At 33.2% G+C, this 17,189-nt stretch overlaps 2 protein-coding genes across 4 annotated transcripts in view; one reads left to right on the top strand and one right to left on the bottom strand.

Moving 5' to 3' along the window:
• Positions 1–8,541, top strand: part of LOC148282631 (uncharacterized) — a 167,868-nt gene extending 159,327 nt beyond the window's left edge. For both annotated transcript variants that reach the window (XM_088224764.1, XM_088224763.1), the window contains exon 4: positions 8,043–8,541. In XM_088224764.1, the coding sequence (XP_088080890.1) occupies positions 8,043–8,242 (200 nt within the window). In that variant the 3' untranslated portion in view covers positions 8,243–8,541. The remainder of the gene's footprint in view (positions 1–8,042) is intronic.
• Positions 6,749–16,932, bottom strand: LOC148282630 (uncharacterized). 2 transcript variants are annotated; one of them, XM_088224767.1, is made up of 5 exons: positions 16,787–16,932; positions 14,446–14,519; positions 11,959–12,120; positions 9,332–9,409; positions 6,749–8,194 (listed from the first exon to the last, which is right to left on the bottom strand). In XM_088224767.1, the coding sequence occupies exons 1-4, from the start codon at positions 16,805–16,807 to the stop codon at positions 9,355–9,357; spliced, it is 312 nt and encodes a 103-aa protein (XP_088080893.1). In that variant the 5' UTR covers positions 16,808–16,932; the 3' UTR covers positions 6,749–8,194; positions 9,332–9,354. The 2 variants fall into 2 exon arrangements, with proteins under 2 accessions (XP_088080893.1, XP_088080892.1); XM_088224766.1 differs by having other exon boundaries at positions 6,749–9,409; positions 16,787–16,917.
• Positions 16,933–17,189: the final 257 nt, after the last annotated feature.

The following is a 17,189-nucleotide window of genomic DNA, read 5'->3' as shown; positions in this document are numbered from 1 at the left end:
CTTATTTATGTAGCTAAGACTCTATCCGAGTTAAATTTCAGTTAGGTTCCAGTGTATTTGGATCCAATATGGAATGAACATGAATTAATGTACACGCATGACACTGTCACCGCAATTCAGGAAGTGTCATTTGATCAAAGACATCAATCCTCTTTGTCATGACTTGTTATCCAATAGGGTTCCATAAAAGTAGGTTGTGCTTATTACAAACAGTTATTTATTAGGAATATGTAAAGCCTGGGGTCTCGGCGCTGATTTTGATGTATATATTTAAGGAGGCTCAGAAGTTGAACTCAAATTAGAATGTTGATTTCATCAATCGAAATCTAGAACAACTATGAAATAAAATTAAACAAGGTACGAAAATTTACATTTACATTTTTGATGCCATCGATAGCTCAGTTCCATACGGCGATAACTAGAAATGACTTGTTTTGAGAAATGGCTGACCAAAGTTTGGAGTAATCTAAATTGAGTTGCAAAAAAGTAACGGCTTATTATTCCGATCACATTTTCAGTGAAATGTGTACACAAAAGTTTCTAGTTTTGGAAGTAAAGTTTTGTGAAAATTATCACAACGTTTCGATTAGTTTAGAGCAATTTTCAGACATGACGATCTACATAACTAGTAACTATGCCCGCATATTGAAAGTTCTTATATAATTTAACGCTCTATCGAAATAAAAATAACAGCCAGGGTGAAAACAGTGACTCCAAAAATTAGAATTACATTTAAATACTAACAATATTTTGAGTTTGTCCAAATTTTCACTGGATTCAATTCCCCGGGGAGCTGTTAATATTAACATGTTACAATAGAGATGAAGAGAAGGTAATATAGAAGTCTAGTCATTTACAGGGCTTATGACCTGTCATTAGCTGGTCTAAGTGGCCACTTTACACACTGGGTAACATTCACCATTCGGCACATATTTGAAAATCAATATCCCTTCAATTCTTTCACCTGTTGAGTTGAATCCAGTCCTTGTCTACAAAAATTTGGACAAACTCAAACTATTGTTGATAAATCCACCTGGTCCATGAAGAAGTACAGAAATTGGAAAAATAACATTTTTAGGTTTTGCCTATTATATGTGAAATAATTATTCATGTAGGTGAAATAATTCAATTACATGAATCTCACCCGCATAAATAAAGGTTTCAGCTCTTTAACTTCACAAACATCAACAGATGAAAGAATTGAAGGGATATAGATGTTCAAATATAGGCAGAATGGTGAATGTTACATAAGCCCTGTAGATGCCTAGACTTCTATATTACCTACTATAAAATGCTCTTCATCTCTGTTGTAATTTATTAAATAGTACTTTTTGTTTACAGTTTCATACTGCGTAGAAGAAAAAAAACGATTCTTGTACACATTTTTTTAAATTTTATATTTATTAAACTCGGTATTCAGGCAGATGAAGAATACAGTTCTGAGTGAAATAAAATCATAACAAACTAACGAACACACCCTTTCCCAGCATGCGTAGGCAGAGATGATATATCGTTACACACTGTTATCGTTACACATCGTTACTGACATTCGGCTCAACGTTCTCAACTTTCATACATCTTCCCAACTACATAAGATGTTTATGCCTTATTTTTACTTAACCAACCTCCGGTATTAGTTTTAGATGCTATTGGAGTGCCCTATGCACCACTAGTTGCCGACAGGGATTATCATTATTCATGATATAAAAATACTCAGATATTTCGCACGTTTTTTTTCTTATGATATATTGTTTGTTCTTTATATTCAGAAAATTTAAAAATATATTTATGTTGGTGTTGATTAGCTTGGTGTGGCAAAGGTGAATCTCGACCACATCAATAAAAGTTTCATATCTTTTACTTCACAAAAGTCAACAGATGAAACAGTCGTGGATATACATATTATGTATATGGTTAAACAAAGGCAGAATGGTGAATGTTACTCAATTTATAAAGTGGCCACTGAAACCAGTCAGCGACAGGTCATGAGCCCTGTTAATGCCTAGACTTCCCAGTTCCTACTTAAAAATGTTTCCCCCTCTGTTGCGGTAAATTTCAATCTGTATAACTCCCTTGTGCGTGAAATTAATTCTTGTCTACAAACATTTGGAAATATTTATGTACATGGGTGTTTCTTTCTTGTAAGTTGTAAATTGTAATATGTAAGTCTTTTAAAAATATTTGAAACGCAAAGTCACGGTGTGAACACTCATGGAAATGAAGGACTCTCAACACTTTACAGAAATAGTTGTTCAGTGAGGCTCTGTATGCTGGCGAGTTGCTCGTCTTACATCATCACAGGATCGTCTTCTCGGACAGTTGCCAGATTGTTGCAATCCAAACCAATTACCAATTACAAAAAGTCACCTTTCTCGTATTCATTTGCCAATAAATATAAAGTGTGTAGTGTGTATCTATCTATCCACAAACATATTATATTACGTTATATTATTATGTATAATTAAATCGCTTACGTTATAATGATTAATTCACTGTTTTTTTATAGATTCCGCCGGCTAAATGCAAAAAATAGCGTAATAAATAATAAATGAAAATAGCAGTTTTGGAATATTTTCCATGTTTACACCGGTGAAATCCTAATATGTGATTGCGCAGCAGGATTATACGCCGCGAAACGTAAATATTTTGACATTTAATATTAAGTGTTCACGGATGTTCCATTGTGATCGCGAATACGATAAACAACCATGGTGACAAATTGTTATCACGTCGCTTATTAGCACGTCGATTGTTATTTGTGATTGAGCTACAGGGATGCTATTCCGAACGCTCTCGCGGCCGTAGAAAACACGTTTATAGCGCGTATTTAATATGCAAATAAGCAGCGCTGAAATCCTAGCTAATGTTGATTACGTGCTGAAGAATTTTATAGTAACAAGGAATTTTCATAATTTTACGAGCAGAAGTTTAAATCTTGTACCACTGACGTACAATAAATAGACACGTTATTCTCTTCCTAGCGCATCCCATATTCAGCAAATATTGCATTGCCCTCAACTATGAGCTCAAGTGTATCAGACAGCGATCTAGCGGGTAAATCATAAAGCTATAATTTTGGCAACTTTTTTATCAAATATGAGTTTTTAAAATAATTGTTTATATTTACATAACTTTAAATCCTTTGATGACTGTTTTATCGGATGTGCAATATGTATTATGAAGTTCTTCACGATTGTTAATTATTAACCAGCTAAACCTAAGGGGTTATGAAAAATACACCAAAACACCCAGACCAATTGAGAAAAAATCTTTCTTAATTTTTTTTCTTACAACTGGCGGGAATCGAACCCGCGAAGCCGGTTTCACAGTCAACCGTCTAACCAACTGCGCCACGGCAAAAACATAACTTAATATTTTTTTATCACACGAATTAGATTGTATTTGCGAATGAAACTGTAGACTCGTATATGTTTTGTTACAATTCCAGTACAATTTAAATATTTCTGCGTAGTATCACGTCTGATCATGATGAATGTCCACCATGCATTCACCATTTTGCCTATATTTGAACATCCAAATTTCTTAAATCCTGTCATCTGATAATTATTGCAAGGTTCAAAAGCTGAAAGCTTTACTGATACATTTATGAGATGGGTCTGACTGAATTATTTCATTTACATACTACGTAACGCCTGAAAATCCTTTTTGTTTTTGGACCAGTTTGTTTATTCAACAATATTTTTGGCTCGAAGTGGCCACTTAATCTAGCCGATGACAGGTCACAAGCCATATTAATGCCTAGACTTCCATATTTCCAGTGGTAGGTCCAAGGATCTTTAATTTACTGGATCAGGTGACAAAGGAGTCATAGACATTTTAAAAATTCAAATCTGGTTTGAGTAATTGGTTCGCTCGAACGGGAATGGATCGCTGCGAGAATGTGGAATAACTGCTGAACGACCAATATGTGTGCATAAATGCAAAACGTAATTGCTAATATAATACATAGTATATTAGTGACATGTATATAGTGACATGTATATGTAATACTCTGTCCTACTGCGGTCCATCCTCGACCAATTACACCAGCAGTGCGGATGCATGTGCTTGCGAACCAATATGCTAACAACATCGTTGTCTTTAACCGAGTCTTGTAAATGTTAAAAACCAACGTATGTGTTCCACATTTAATAGAACTTAATATTCTGCTTATAATATTATGTACCAGATGCGTCAAACCTTTAAAATGTATTTCTTTCATATGTTCGTATTTTATTTGTTTATCTATTTTTTTTATTTTTAATATCCTATACAAATGTTTTTCATTTCCATAACATCTTTTTTTATCCCAATTATACTTCTTAAAACTGTTCTATCCTTTATTTCTTTATATAGTATTTTTTTAATTTTTAAATACTCATGTTTTATATAACTTCCATGTATGTGAAAACCTTAAGGGGTGAAAAATTATTAAAATAAAAAAAATATGTATGAACTTAATACGTATGTATAAAATATAATGTGAATATGTTTATGCGTATATATGAGTGTATGTATGTTTATGAATACATTAATTCTGTTAATGAATTAAAACGCATTCTCCCTCGTTATTTTTTAGAAAAGTAATGGATTTATTTTTAAATGTATTATTAAATTTAACTTTGTTTCCCGGATTACGTGATTTTTTATTTATTTATTTTGACATATTAGACATAATTTAAATTGTACATTGGTGGGTTTATTGCCAAATGGCAACTTCTTCTAACCAACTGATGATGATTTCACAATATAAAGGTATTATTTAGTTAATAGAAGATTATTTTTTTTAAATTTTATTGCTCAAAAAACTGATGTTTTTTTAAGTACTAATGTAATTTATTTTTTTTAATTATTATTACCTACTTATTTTCTACTTTACTGTGTTATATTTATATTTAGAACATAAGATTTTCTCATGGTTATTGTTATCTTTTATTTAGAGATGTTATGTTTCTTTTTTACTTTTTTGTTTTTTGTATTATATGATCACTATTTTTTTAAGTTTAAATTATTCTATTATTTCATACTATGTATTACATGATTATTGTGCACTGCTGTGATTATTTCTATTAAATATTACCGTTAAATTATTATTTTTTGTAAAAAGTTCTTTGAACCGTTGATGTATAAATAAATAAATTACAATTGCCCCGACTCAACACGGATTTTCTAGCGAGTCGGGGCAAGTTCACAGACATGGGCCAAGTCTGCGCTTTTTACGAATATTGACCTTTTCCAAGATCACGTGATCTTTTCAGATGCAGTTTACCTTCTCTCGCTTGACCACATTGCGTCGTAATATTCCAGGTGCGTTCAACTGAAGATGCGGAGGAATCCCTAATTTTACAATAAAATAACTTCATACGTTTACAATTTTGCATTGGAACTTGGATCAATAGTAAAGTCGCACCCCAGAAGGATACTGTGGTATGTCTAAATCAGCCATTTTGCAAGAACAAAAACTAACTTTTAAACCTCTTAAGATATGCGATGCTAGACAGTTTTGATAAATAGGTATTTGAACATTATTTACCTGTCACGCTCTCGCAAAAGCCTTCCCGATACTATACGAAAAAGATAATTATGCCTAACTAAAATCAATGTTTCGTTGTCCCGTTTTCCACACCTCAGAGCTGAACCTATTTTGCTATTTTTTTAAAAAGAAAGTAAATTTTCTGTGTCGGTGCCTTTCCCATGTTTTAAAATCATTTATCATATTTTAATACCACACGTCCAAATACGGCGGATAAAACCGGGCAATTTTATGGATTTTTGGATGATCTTAGCTCCCATAAGAAACTATCTTCATAATAAAAAACCAAACGATGGGGGCACGTCAATGTAAAAATCAATTACTTTAAACTGAGTCACAGATTCTTCCGAATCAACCAATGATGGAATGTTGTCATAGATTTCCGGTTTCCGGGAAGCCGACTTACAAATCAGCAGAACTCTACGAGAACTTGCGACGTCACGAGCGGAGTAATTTCAAAATTAAAAAAACTTTACAAAATCACAGCGCTGATAATACGATACATAAAAAAATATTTTTCATTTTTTTACGTAGTTTGATAGTCAATTAACGAATAATAATAAAAAGCAAAAAAAAAAACACTGAACTTCTCATCGAAAAATACTTTAGAGAAATTGCGTTATTCCAAGATTATTCGAAAATTTTTATTCACAGGGCAGATATCAAAATGAAACATTATAAATGAAAAATACTTACTAATTAGGTATTGAGTACCTTATAGGAAAAATGTACTATAGTATGATTCGCGTGTAAAATAAACATATTTAAAAAAAAATGTTTCCACCGCATAGTCTCAACATAGATTAAGTGGGTAACCAAAATCATAACATGCTTTAAGTATAATTAATAAACGTTGTTCTATAGCAATGAATGTCATCTTCCCGTAGGGACATTTTTTTTAGTATTTTATACATCATCCTTCTTCCCTAGTTGGCCCCGATGCAACTCTTAGGGCACTGTATTGTTTAATTGACTCATTGATTTTAGAAATCCAAGACCTTTGCAATTTATATATTATCTTGATTAACAACTCTGAATCGTGCTGTTTTCAATAATTTTGTTGAGAAGGACTGCGCCAGATAATGTTGCTCTCAATGGCACATTTTGACATTGACGTGACAACATATCAAGGCCGGTCCATAAGTCAGCGGATAGTCTGACAGTCTGAGAAAGGGGAATGGATATGAATAAAAAAGAAACATAAAATTAAAGCTATTTTATTTGTATTTCTTATTTATCTTAGTAAATACATCGCAAGGCAGGTACAAGTAGTGTTGTCATGCATAAATTAATTAGATACATATTACAGTTTAATAAATTAATTCAATTACAAAATTATTATAAAATACATTAAACGCGTGTTTTGTGTTCATAAAGTATGAAGTAATTAGGTGTAAATTACCCAAATATATTATGCTGTCGCAATAAGTGAAATAAAAATCGCACATGTTAAATGTATTATGTAACAAGGAAATGTAAATGTATTTGAAATGCATAAAGGCAGATTTACAATGAGTTAGTTACTGACTTCAAACACAATGCAAGTCAATGCTGACTCGGTGTCGCTATCGTATAAATTGATTTCACGTCAGTACAGCGCTATCGCGTCAGTGCTGACTTCAATATTCGCGGTATTTATTTTGAAGTCAGTCCGCTTCCCTCAGTACTGACGCCAGTAACTGACTCAACGTAAATATGGCTTAATACATACCTACTATTTTTTTAATTGTGTGATTTTTGTAATAAATTTTCTTAATTTCTACTTCCAAAATATTGAACATTTAATTAAATCGATAACACTTTTTTTTTTTAATTCTCTAACATTTGTATAGTTTCTTTTCATTTCCGCGCCCTTTGGAGATTAACGTGAGATTTATGTCAAGATACGTTTTAAAAGTTAGGGTGCATGATATGATATTATCAGTATTTTTGATAATTGCATAATTTTTCCTACAAGGTGTTTTAATGACACTTTTCAGAATAAATTAGTTTATACAGTAAGTGTATTATTTTCAAAACTTAAGCGGTAGTGTGTGTTTGACTCTCGCATAATTTGCTAATTAAATTTTATACTTATGGTGAATCAAATGTAATTTTAATACATATTTTTACATGAGTTTTATTTGGCGTTTGGTTTAGTTTTTCATAGGAAACCTTTGAAAACTAACGTATAAATTAAACCAAACATGATTTAAAAACTTAAGCAGTGACATATTGTATATTTTAGTTGCCAGTATTTATTTTATTAATCATAAGGATTAATCTAATGAAATGAAACCCGCAAACCTAGACTTATTAAATATTTTAATCAATTGTAAATCGGTTATTTTTGCGCCTATAAAACATGTTCAATACTAAGCTTTTCTATGTTTTGTATAATGGTAATTTTATTGTATTCCTACATTTATTGACTTTGGTTATTTTAAATATTGAAAATGATCAAAATGATCAATTTTATTAAGGATTTTTTTTTGTGTCGACTGAAAACATTTTTGCTGTGTGTTTTTAGGTAAACCAATTAATCTTGATAACCAAAGATACTACAATGCGTTTAACTATGTAAATGCTGAAGCGGAGTGCCCAAGGTCGAGTAAGGCGCCAGGAGCAGTGCCGAGCGACACCAGGTCTCAGACTGGATACCAGAAGAAGAAAGTCTTCAAGCTGTTTGATTGTAATTTAATAAGTTATAAATGCTATTTTTTTAATTGATTTATTTATTTTTATTTATTCACAACATATTCATTTAACATTTATGGAGACACAAGTGTCAACTTCATGGAACCAAAGTCCTGTGTTGAGTTAGGACTAATATATGCTAAACTTTTACAGTCAATATCACCATATTTACTACATATAAAAAAACATTTTAAAAAATACATGGGAAACCAAATATAAAAAAGAACATGCAAGAAAAAAACATTGAAAATATGTGAAAAAATAAAAGTAGCTCCAACACTTGTATTGTACGCATAAACAATGACATTTCAATGTTAATAGGGAAATATCGCTTAATCTTTGTTGCAATTTTAAATGAATAACAAATAAAAGATGAAATACTGTCAAGTAAAAAAAGATTTTTTTGTACCTATTAGTGGCACAAAAATTATTTTTCATCATAAATAAATAATTTTAAATTTTAAATTACGGCGAAAACGGTACATTGCATTGGCCACGCCCTTAATAAGTCACCATTCGGTAAAATTTAGAACGTTGTTTGTGACCGTTTAAATTTAAATAGAAAATTGTCAGGAATCTAATCAATTACCTAGGCCAAACATATCGTGTTTTTGTAAAGACGTATTTTTTAACATTTTAATTTTTAAAATTATTTATGAAAGTATTTCTCCATATTGATTTTGAAAATACAATTAATTTTTTCTAAACTATTTCACATGTTTTTATCGGCATTCGTAGTTTGAGATATTTACCTTTTATATAATTATACAATATGAATCTTAAATAAATCAAACACTGATTTGAATCTGAAATATTTGCTAATGCCCGAGAAAGGCGAAACATTTTTTTTTCAATAAAAATGTAATAAATTAGTATATTCAAATCCGTGTTTTATTGAATATTTAGAATTCAATGCGAAGTTCTTCAAAATAAACGCCAACTCAATAAACAAATAAATAAATAAAATCATATGATTTAATATGTAATATCATGTTACCAAAAGTTAGATTTTTGGTCAGTTTTAATCATATTTTGGTAATACTTATTTTAGGTAGATTATTAAGAACTAATCTTGTTTCACATACGTATTTTCTTTGATAATTCATTATTAGGTATATTCACCAGCTCTTAGTCATCATTCTTGTTTATTCAAAACTTGAAAAATCATCATCAAAATTTTGATCACGGTGATTTTGGGACCTGAAAATTTAAACATTATTATGTATTTAGAATATTTTTGAGTAAGTCCACATCTTTGAAGACTAATATAGGAATTTCAATCCTTTATCTAAATAGACAAATTATCTTAACGGAGATTTTTATTTATTTTATTTTTATTTATTTTATTAATATAAACGGCAATTCTGCCTTTTAAAAACATTTATAATACTACATATTTGGCTTAATTAAAAAAAAATAAAAAATTTTAAACATAAATTTCCTTATACCCAAGAGATGAAGGAAATAAATTAATTTGATTCATATCTCAACCGAGATTAAGGAATTATTAGGAAATGTGGAAGTCTAGCATTTACGCAGGCACAATGTTTAATTTATTTTTTGCATCACGATAAGACAAGAGACATTGACTAAAGAAAGTAATAAAATTTTTGTATATTTTGAAATCATAGCAAAGAAATGCACCACAATACTCTCGGACACGAGAAAGATCGTCCCGAAGCCCTTATGCGCGAGAAAAGCATCTTAGCCTAAGTTCAGACACAGCCAGGATTACCATATGACAAGTGTATGCCGCATTTGACAATAATTTTAAGGTCAAGAGACAAACATTTTTAATTGTGTCATATAAGGTTTTCAAATAACGGAAAGTTTTTGACTTTTGGTATCCATGACACTCATCTGAATCTACTCATTTATTTTTTTGAATTCACCGCTTTTCACGAAGAACAGGATTTTTTCTGAAAAAATCCGGCATTTTGGGCACCCTGTACAGGCAACCCTTCATTTTGAAATGGTAACTATGGCTAGACACAGCGGAAATCGTCCGCACGGGCAAGTGTGAACGGATGTGAAGACGCTAATGTAAATAAGAAACGCGTCACCACACGAAACATTACACCATATTATCATGAAATAAATATACATAGGTATTCCAATTCAGACTAGAAACTATGTCTGTGACACATAAAAGAATCTATAAATTAAAATACAAGCAACGATCCATGGAAAGACAGATGCTCGATATATGTCTAAGAGACAGAAAGGGGAATAAAGAAATAAGGCGCCAAACCGCTGTCGTGGATATCATGGATCGTGCAGCAAAATTAAAATGGCAGTGGGCAGAACACTCAGCGAAGCGAAATGATGGCGGGTCATCCCATGGACAAACAGAAAAAGTGTTGGCAGGCCACAAAAAAGATAGGTCGATGACATTGCCTCGATAGCCGCTAAAACATGGATGATAAAAGCAGGTGATATGAAGGAATGGAGACGTTTAGAAGAGGCTTTTATCCACCATTGCCAGTGAAGAGAATAAGTCTGAAAAAGAAGAAGTAGACGAAGATTCGAATAGTGACGGTGAAAATTTCATACAAATCAGAAGTCATAATTCTGCGCAGCAATCCCCCAAACTTTGTAAGGCCAATTCATTAAAAGGGTCATTTATGTTATGTACCTGATATGGTGATATAGGAAGATCATCATTATTTTCCTTAGCCCAAAACGCACCCAGTGGTGTGTAGGGAACTGCATCGATACTTCGATTGCCGCGTATATCAATTATTTTTGTTACCAAGGCAAGATGAGCACTCTTAGGCATCAGGTGATATACTCCGAATTATACGCATTTATTTTATAATATTATTGAACTGTCAAGTGATCGCGTAACTGTTTGTATTATATGGATGGGTATCTATATTAAATTATACAGGAGAGACTTAAAACTTTAGATAGAACCGGAACCACTTATTTCTGCTTCCTAGTCAATTGAGATCATGAAAATAATGTATGTAAACTTTTTGTTTCGAAATAAACTATAGCTATTGAGTTATTTCTTGCAATATAGTTGTATAACTAGGAACTACAGAACTAAAACCTGTATGAGAAATCTGTTCAGATTTTGACAGAGAAAATAATATTGTGTTCTGAACGAGTAATACATTATTCTGTGTCCAAGCGGATGAAGAATACAGTTCTGTGTCTGAATAGAACCGAAACCCTGGACGAGTGCTTTCGAATGAATGGCTTTTCTCAAAAATTTCGGATAAGGAAACCGAGTGGAGATATGTCCACTTCGTTGCAAAAATGTTGGCGCGTTCGACTGCTTTTCTTGAGGTCCTGGGTTAGATTCGAGAAATATTAGCGTTCTTACAATACTCAAATATTTCAATATTGCTTGCCATTTTCAACGAGTTTAAAATAACTCACTATAAGAAAATGGAAATCAAGTTGGGGCAGAGTGGGGTTCGAACCTCGGATCTCAACAAGCAACACTCGCCACAGGACCACAACCCGATTCAAATTGCAATATTTCATTGTCGCTGGACTAGAACCTTAAGCGTAAAACTGATCACCTTACCTTCATGTAGTATATTGTTGAAATATTCTGTATTTGGTTTACCAATGCAGTGCCTTATACACCACTGTGTGCAGAAACAAAAATGTTGATGTTGTAAAAAAAAAGCGAATTCAAAATTTTTAAAAACGTCCTAATTATGCGCCATTTTTTTACACAGATTCGCACGGGTGCAAATAATATTTTGAGATCCGCAATAAATATTTCCGTTTACCTGTGATCCTGGTAGCTGGAAGGTGCCTTATGCCACTTGCTGACGGGGTGGTCTGCGTGCAGAGGGACCGGAATAGGAACAGGCACGGGAACCTTCTTGATAAGAGTTCTGGTGTGGTGGCGCGTGTGCTTTATCACCGGCACGTGGATGCGAACATGGCTACTGGGAATTTTCAAATAACACAACAATTATAGTAGTGGATTCAATCCAAATATCACAAGTCGAGTCAGGACGAATAAACATAACGATCATAACACATAGACGGAAAAATAAAATAGATCATATTTATTTAATTATTTTTGCACCACAACATGCCGAGAGGCCCAATAGGGAAATATTTTTTTTTTTACATTTATAAAGTAAAAAGGGTCTGTGAAATACTGTCCAGTAAAAAAAATATTTTTTCGCTGCTTATTAGTAGCATTTTTTTTTAAATTTGTAATGTTGAACTCCTATTTGTAATGTTTCAATGCATATGATGGTACGACAGAGATAAGAATGGAAGAAATAAGAATTGCTGCCAAATATATGAAGAATGGAAAAGCGCAAGGTTTTGATAATGTTGCTAAAGAATTTATAAAGGCGGGTGGTGAAATAATTTTTGTATGGCTGCACAAACTTTTCAACCGATGTTTAGAGGAAGAATACACTCCTCCAGACTGGAGAAGGGCCGTTGTTATGCCTCTATACAAGGGAAAAGGTTCAAGAGTAGAATGCGGAAATTATAGAGCAATCAGCCTTTTGAGCGCTGTTGGCAAAATGTATGGAAGAATACTGATTGAGAGAGTAAGAAAAGTTACAAAGGATAGAGTGTGGGATATTCAGAGCGGTTTTATGAATGGAAGAGGATGTATGGATCAAATATTTGCTTTACGAAACATGACAGAGAAATTTCTTGCTAAAAACCAAAAGCTTTTCTGCGCATTTGTCGATCTGCAAAAAGCGTTTGATAGAGTTGACAGAGAAAAATTATGGAAGGTGTTATCGGAGTACGGAGTAAGCGGAAATCTAACACGTGCTATTTCTTCTCTGTATAAAGACAGCACAGCATATGTTAAGTTAGGGTAAACGGATCATACACATCGTGGTTTGACATTCATAAAGGAGTGAAGCGGGGATGTGTTATGTCACCATGGCTGTTCAACGTGTATATCGATAACTGCATGAAAGAACTGAAAGGCTTAAGAATGGGAGCAAAAATGGGTGATTTAAATGTCAATTGTCTTTTGTATACTGACGATGCTGTACTCCTTGCTAACAACAAAGAGGAACTGCAATTCTTGGTAACAAAGGTCTACGATGCATGCAAGAGAAGCGATTTGCTGATGAATGTCGATAAATCGAATGTGATGGTTTTTGAAAGAAATGAAAGTATGACTAAATGTGAAATCACTGTGAATGAAGTTATACTAAAACAAGTAGAGGAATTTGTGTATCTGGGAAGTATGTTCACTAGGGATGGAATGACTGAGAAAGATATTGAAAGGAGGGTGAGCGCCGGGAACAGAGTGAACGGTGCACTTAAATCGACCTTGGCAAAAATGCTTGTCACAAGAGGCAAAATTGGCATGTCACAACGGAGTCCTGGTCCCGTCCCTGATGTATGGGAGCGAAGTATGGACTTGGAAAAACAGGTATGAAAGTAGGCTGAATGCTGTCGAAATGCGATCTCTCGGGCGAATGTGTGGTAAAACTATGTACGATAAATGCACAAATGTTGAGATCCGTACATTATGTAAGGCTAAGACAAGCATTATCGACAAAATCAAGAAAGGAGCTCTGCGCTGGTTTGGACATGTAGAACGAATGGACAGCGAGAGAACGGCGAAGAATAACAAGTTTTATTTATTTATTTTATTTAAATCTTAAAGTAGGGCACACATATCATACATATTGTTATGTGTGTTCTAATAATAACATTGCAAATATATTTAATTTATAAATTGTTTATCACATATGTCTTGACCATTATTTTAAAATTTGATAAGTTTTTTTCTTCATAAATATTTTTTTCCATTTCGTAATACTTTTTAATTGCTTTAAATAAAATTGAATTTTGTGACTTTGCCTTTTTCCTAAATGGAAGTCTAATTTTGTTCTTTTCTCTAGTATTGTGATCGTGTTCATGCTGGTTCCGATCATTTTTTTTCCAAAATTCTGTTTTTTTATTAGAGTTTATAATTTTATGAACAAATATCATTGTATTGTAAAATATTCTTTGTTTATATGTTAATAATTTCATTTCATTTACCATCTTACCGTTTTATGCCTTGTAAATATGCCTCGACTTTTATATTCAATTCTATACAAAGTTCTTCGTTTCTTTTATATCAAGTTAAAAATAGTATTTAAGCATTAATCTATTTCCATGGTATAACAATTACCAAAGGTTTGTTTTATTCTCATTTATTTTTGACACGATTAAAACATAAGGAGAATTTAAAGGAAAACACAAAAAAATAGCGTATTTAAAAAAAAAGTACTCACTGTTCAAAGCTTTGTGGTAAAGCCGTCACTGTGTAAATAACTGACATTAATGTCATTAGAAATATCCAAAGTACCTACAAAATTAAACAAATGTATTAATTTAATTAATTTATACGAGTATGTTAGACTTTTCAATCAATTATAATATATTTTAAAAGTTGTTTGATGAATGTAAAAAATACATAAGAATCTTTGGCGAGCAATGGTTTGAATTTGTGAGGAACGAAGCAATAAGAGAACGGACGCAGCAAACTCCGGTGACAACTGTCGTCAAGCGGAGGTGATACGGTTGGCTAGGCCATTTACTGCGGATCCTTAACCACGCTTGCCTATTTTACAAGGCGTCGGGTTCTCGACGTCCTGGACTAACCTAACCTAACCTTACCACGTGGATACCCTAATGGTAGAAGCCAAGATCAGACAGACCAAGGAAGAGGTGGACAGGACAGGGCTTGGTGAGGGGAAAACGGGAACCGGAAAGGGAAGACCAGAAACGGAAGCCGATGGACGGAGAGGAGCTTTTATTGTACTGTCGTGAACACTAATGTAGAAAAAAAATCATGCATAAACTTCTTAATGAAGGCAATGCGAGGGATATATTCAACCTGAATTTCCGGGACAGCGTAAAGGCGTGATCGTTATAGGTGGGTAATGAAATGTGAACACAATTCTTCATTTCAAATTTGCGTATATCTTGTGTATTATAATTTGAGACATATTTCGTAAATGGGGAAGCTCAGTGCTACGGGAATCAGATATAAAAATGTTTTCTTAAGCGCGGTAAAAATTAGAGTATTAAATTGTACGGCGAAGTTACTTGAAATTATACGAAAAAAAATAGAAAAATGACTGCAATAAAAACGAATACTTCGAACGACGACATTAGTTTTTCCGAATTTTAAAATTACAACACTTTAAAAAATCATAGCGCTGATAATACGATACGTAAAAATATTTTCTTTTAATTTTTTACTTTGCTTGATAGTTTTATTATTTATTTACGTACTTGTTTGGTCCATCTAACAACAGTAAAAAGGTTTATTCTTTTTTATACATGTAAAGTATACACTCAAAATTGTAGTTGAAATAAAATACAACAAAAGAAAATTAAAGCCAAGACAAAAAATTAAGTAATTTAACGAGATCTAGTCCACCTTAGTGATTGTTTAAATCTAGAAAGACTTGAAACAAAAAGGCCAGATCGCGTATATATATAATAGTACCATAGTTTGTGCTGTGCTGATCGAGGATCCTTCTTCTTCTTCATTCCATTTTCGCATGTAATGGTGCATAGGGCACTTCATTGGTACACCGATCGCAGCATGTCTTGATTATTTTGTGTTACATGAAGGTAAGATGATCAGTCTTACGTTTCAGGTGCCAGTCCAGGGACTATGAAATATTCTAGTGTGAAAAGACCTTTTTAAATAAATATTTCATGTCGGGCATTGAACCTGAGACCTCTGGCATGGTAGGCAAACGCGCTGACCACTACCGATCAAGGATCGGCACATTATTATTTCGTAATTTATTATTTATTTATTACACTTAGAAAATCGCTACCTACCAGTTCCGAAAAGCGGGTAAAAATTGACGATGCTAATTAGTTGATTACTAGGATTGTGTATGCAGTTTTATGTATATTTCGTGTCAATTGATAGGGCATCGTGGTGAAGGACATTCTATTTTTAAGCTTGCTGTTGAAGTTTCTGAGATATTTGAGATTTTCAAAAACGAGAATCCTATGCGCCGGTTTTGGGATTAAATGCTCGAGGATTTTGTGAATGCAAAGTTATATTAGTAATATTACCTACAAATGTTTTTTTTTGCAAATCTCTAGCTCCTATTATGAGCCGAAGTGTCTCCAAGTTGATTTTAAAAAATCGGGACTAACTGTTTAATTTAATTCATTTTCATATCGAGGTAAAGGCGAGGAGCGCTTATATTTATTTAAGCTATAGCCAGAACCGAATCCTCATATTTATAAAAGTACCAATATGTTTTACAAAAGTTGAGTCAACTTTGGAACAAACGGTTTAGGGGTAATCACTTTTAACGTAGTAAAATATTTCGTGAATACCTACTAGGTATGGCTCGTCTACTACAGTGAAGCTGGCGGTGTATTTTATTTTAGTAGTTACCCGTTAATCTAATGAGAATCCTGACGACGAGACGGTTACGTCTCGAAACCGGTAGACGTTAAAAACTCGATAAGTTATTATATCAAGCAAACATTAGTTACATTAGTTGAATATAAAAATATTACATTACATACGGATGTAAATATGAAATAGCTCGCTTCATAGCTTCGCCAGGGTCGGTATTGAGTATTGATACTTACTGTCATTTTGAAAGAATGCATCGTCGTACCGCGGGTGGTATCGTATCTCGACAAACCTCGAACTAGAAGATGGCGTTCTGGCTTTTGCGTGACTCGCTGTTACCAGTGTTACCTCAATACGCGGACAGCGTGCAGCGTGCAGTAAGGCGCCGACGGAGACAGCCAACCTTTATATACAAAGTAGCGTACATTATTTTCTTAGCATTTCCTCTCGACTCTCTTCCTAATGACACCGTAATAATGAGCGCCGCGCCGCGCCGGTAGGAACGCAGGAAGTCACAGCGAGACGTGTTATCTGAGCAGATTCTCCGGTTACTCGAGTGAGTGACAAGTAACAAGTATCAAATCATTGTATCGCTTCTCAACTCAATCGCTTGTCATTGAAATAGGATTGTTTTACTAA

The sequence above is a fragment of the Micrasema longulum genome, unplaced genomic scaffold, assembly GCF_059751315.1.
Source record: "Micrasema longulum isolate JH-2025_06_02 unplaced genomic scaffold, ASM5975131v1 h1tg000308l, whole genome shotgun sequence".
In the NCBI taxonomy this organism is placed as follows: Eukaryota; Metazoa; Arthropoda; class Insecta; order Trichoptera; family Brachycentridae; genus Micrasema; species Micrasema longulum.
This window is presented reverse-complemented; position numbering and strand designations above follow the sequence as displayed.

Excerpts from the sequence above, each read along its gene's own strand:
- LOC148282630 (XM_088224767.1), bottom strand. The coding sequence starts at position 16,807 with ATGCATTCTTTCAAAATGACA. Across the intron at positions 12,121-14,445 it reads TTACCACAAAGCTTTGAACA|TAGCCATGTTCGCATCCACG; the intron begins GTGAGTACTTTT and ends GAAAATTCCCAG. Across the intron at positions 9,410-11,958 it reads TCCAGCTACCAGGATCACAG|GTCCCAAAATCACCGTGATC; the intron begins GTAAACGGAAAT and ends TTAAATTTTCAG.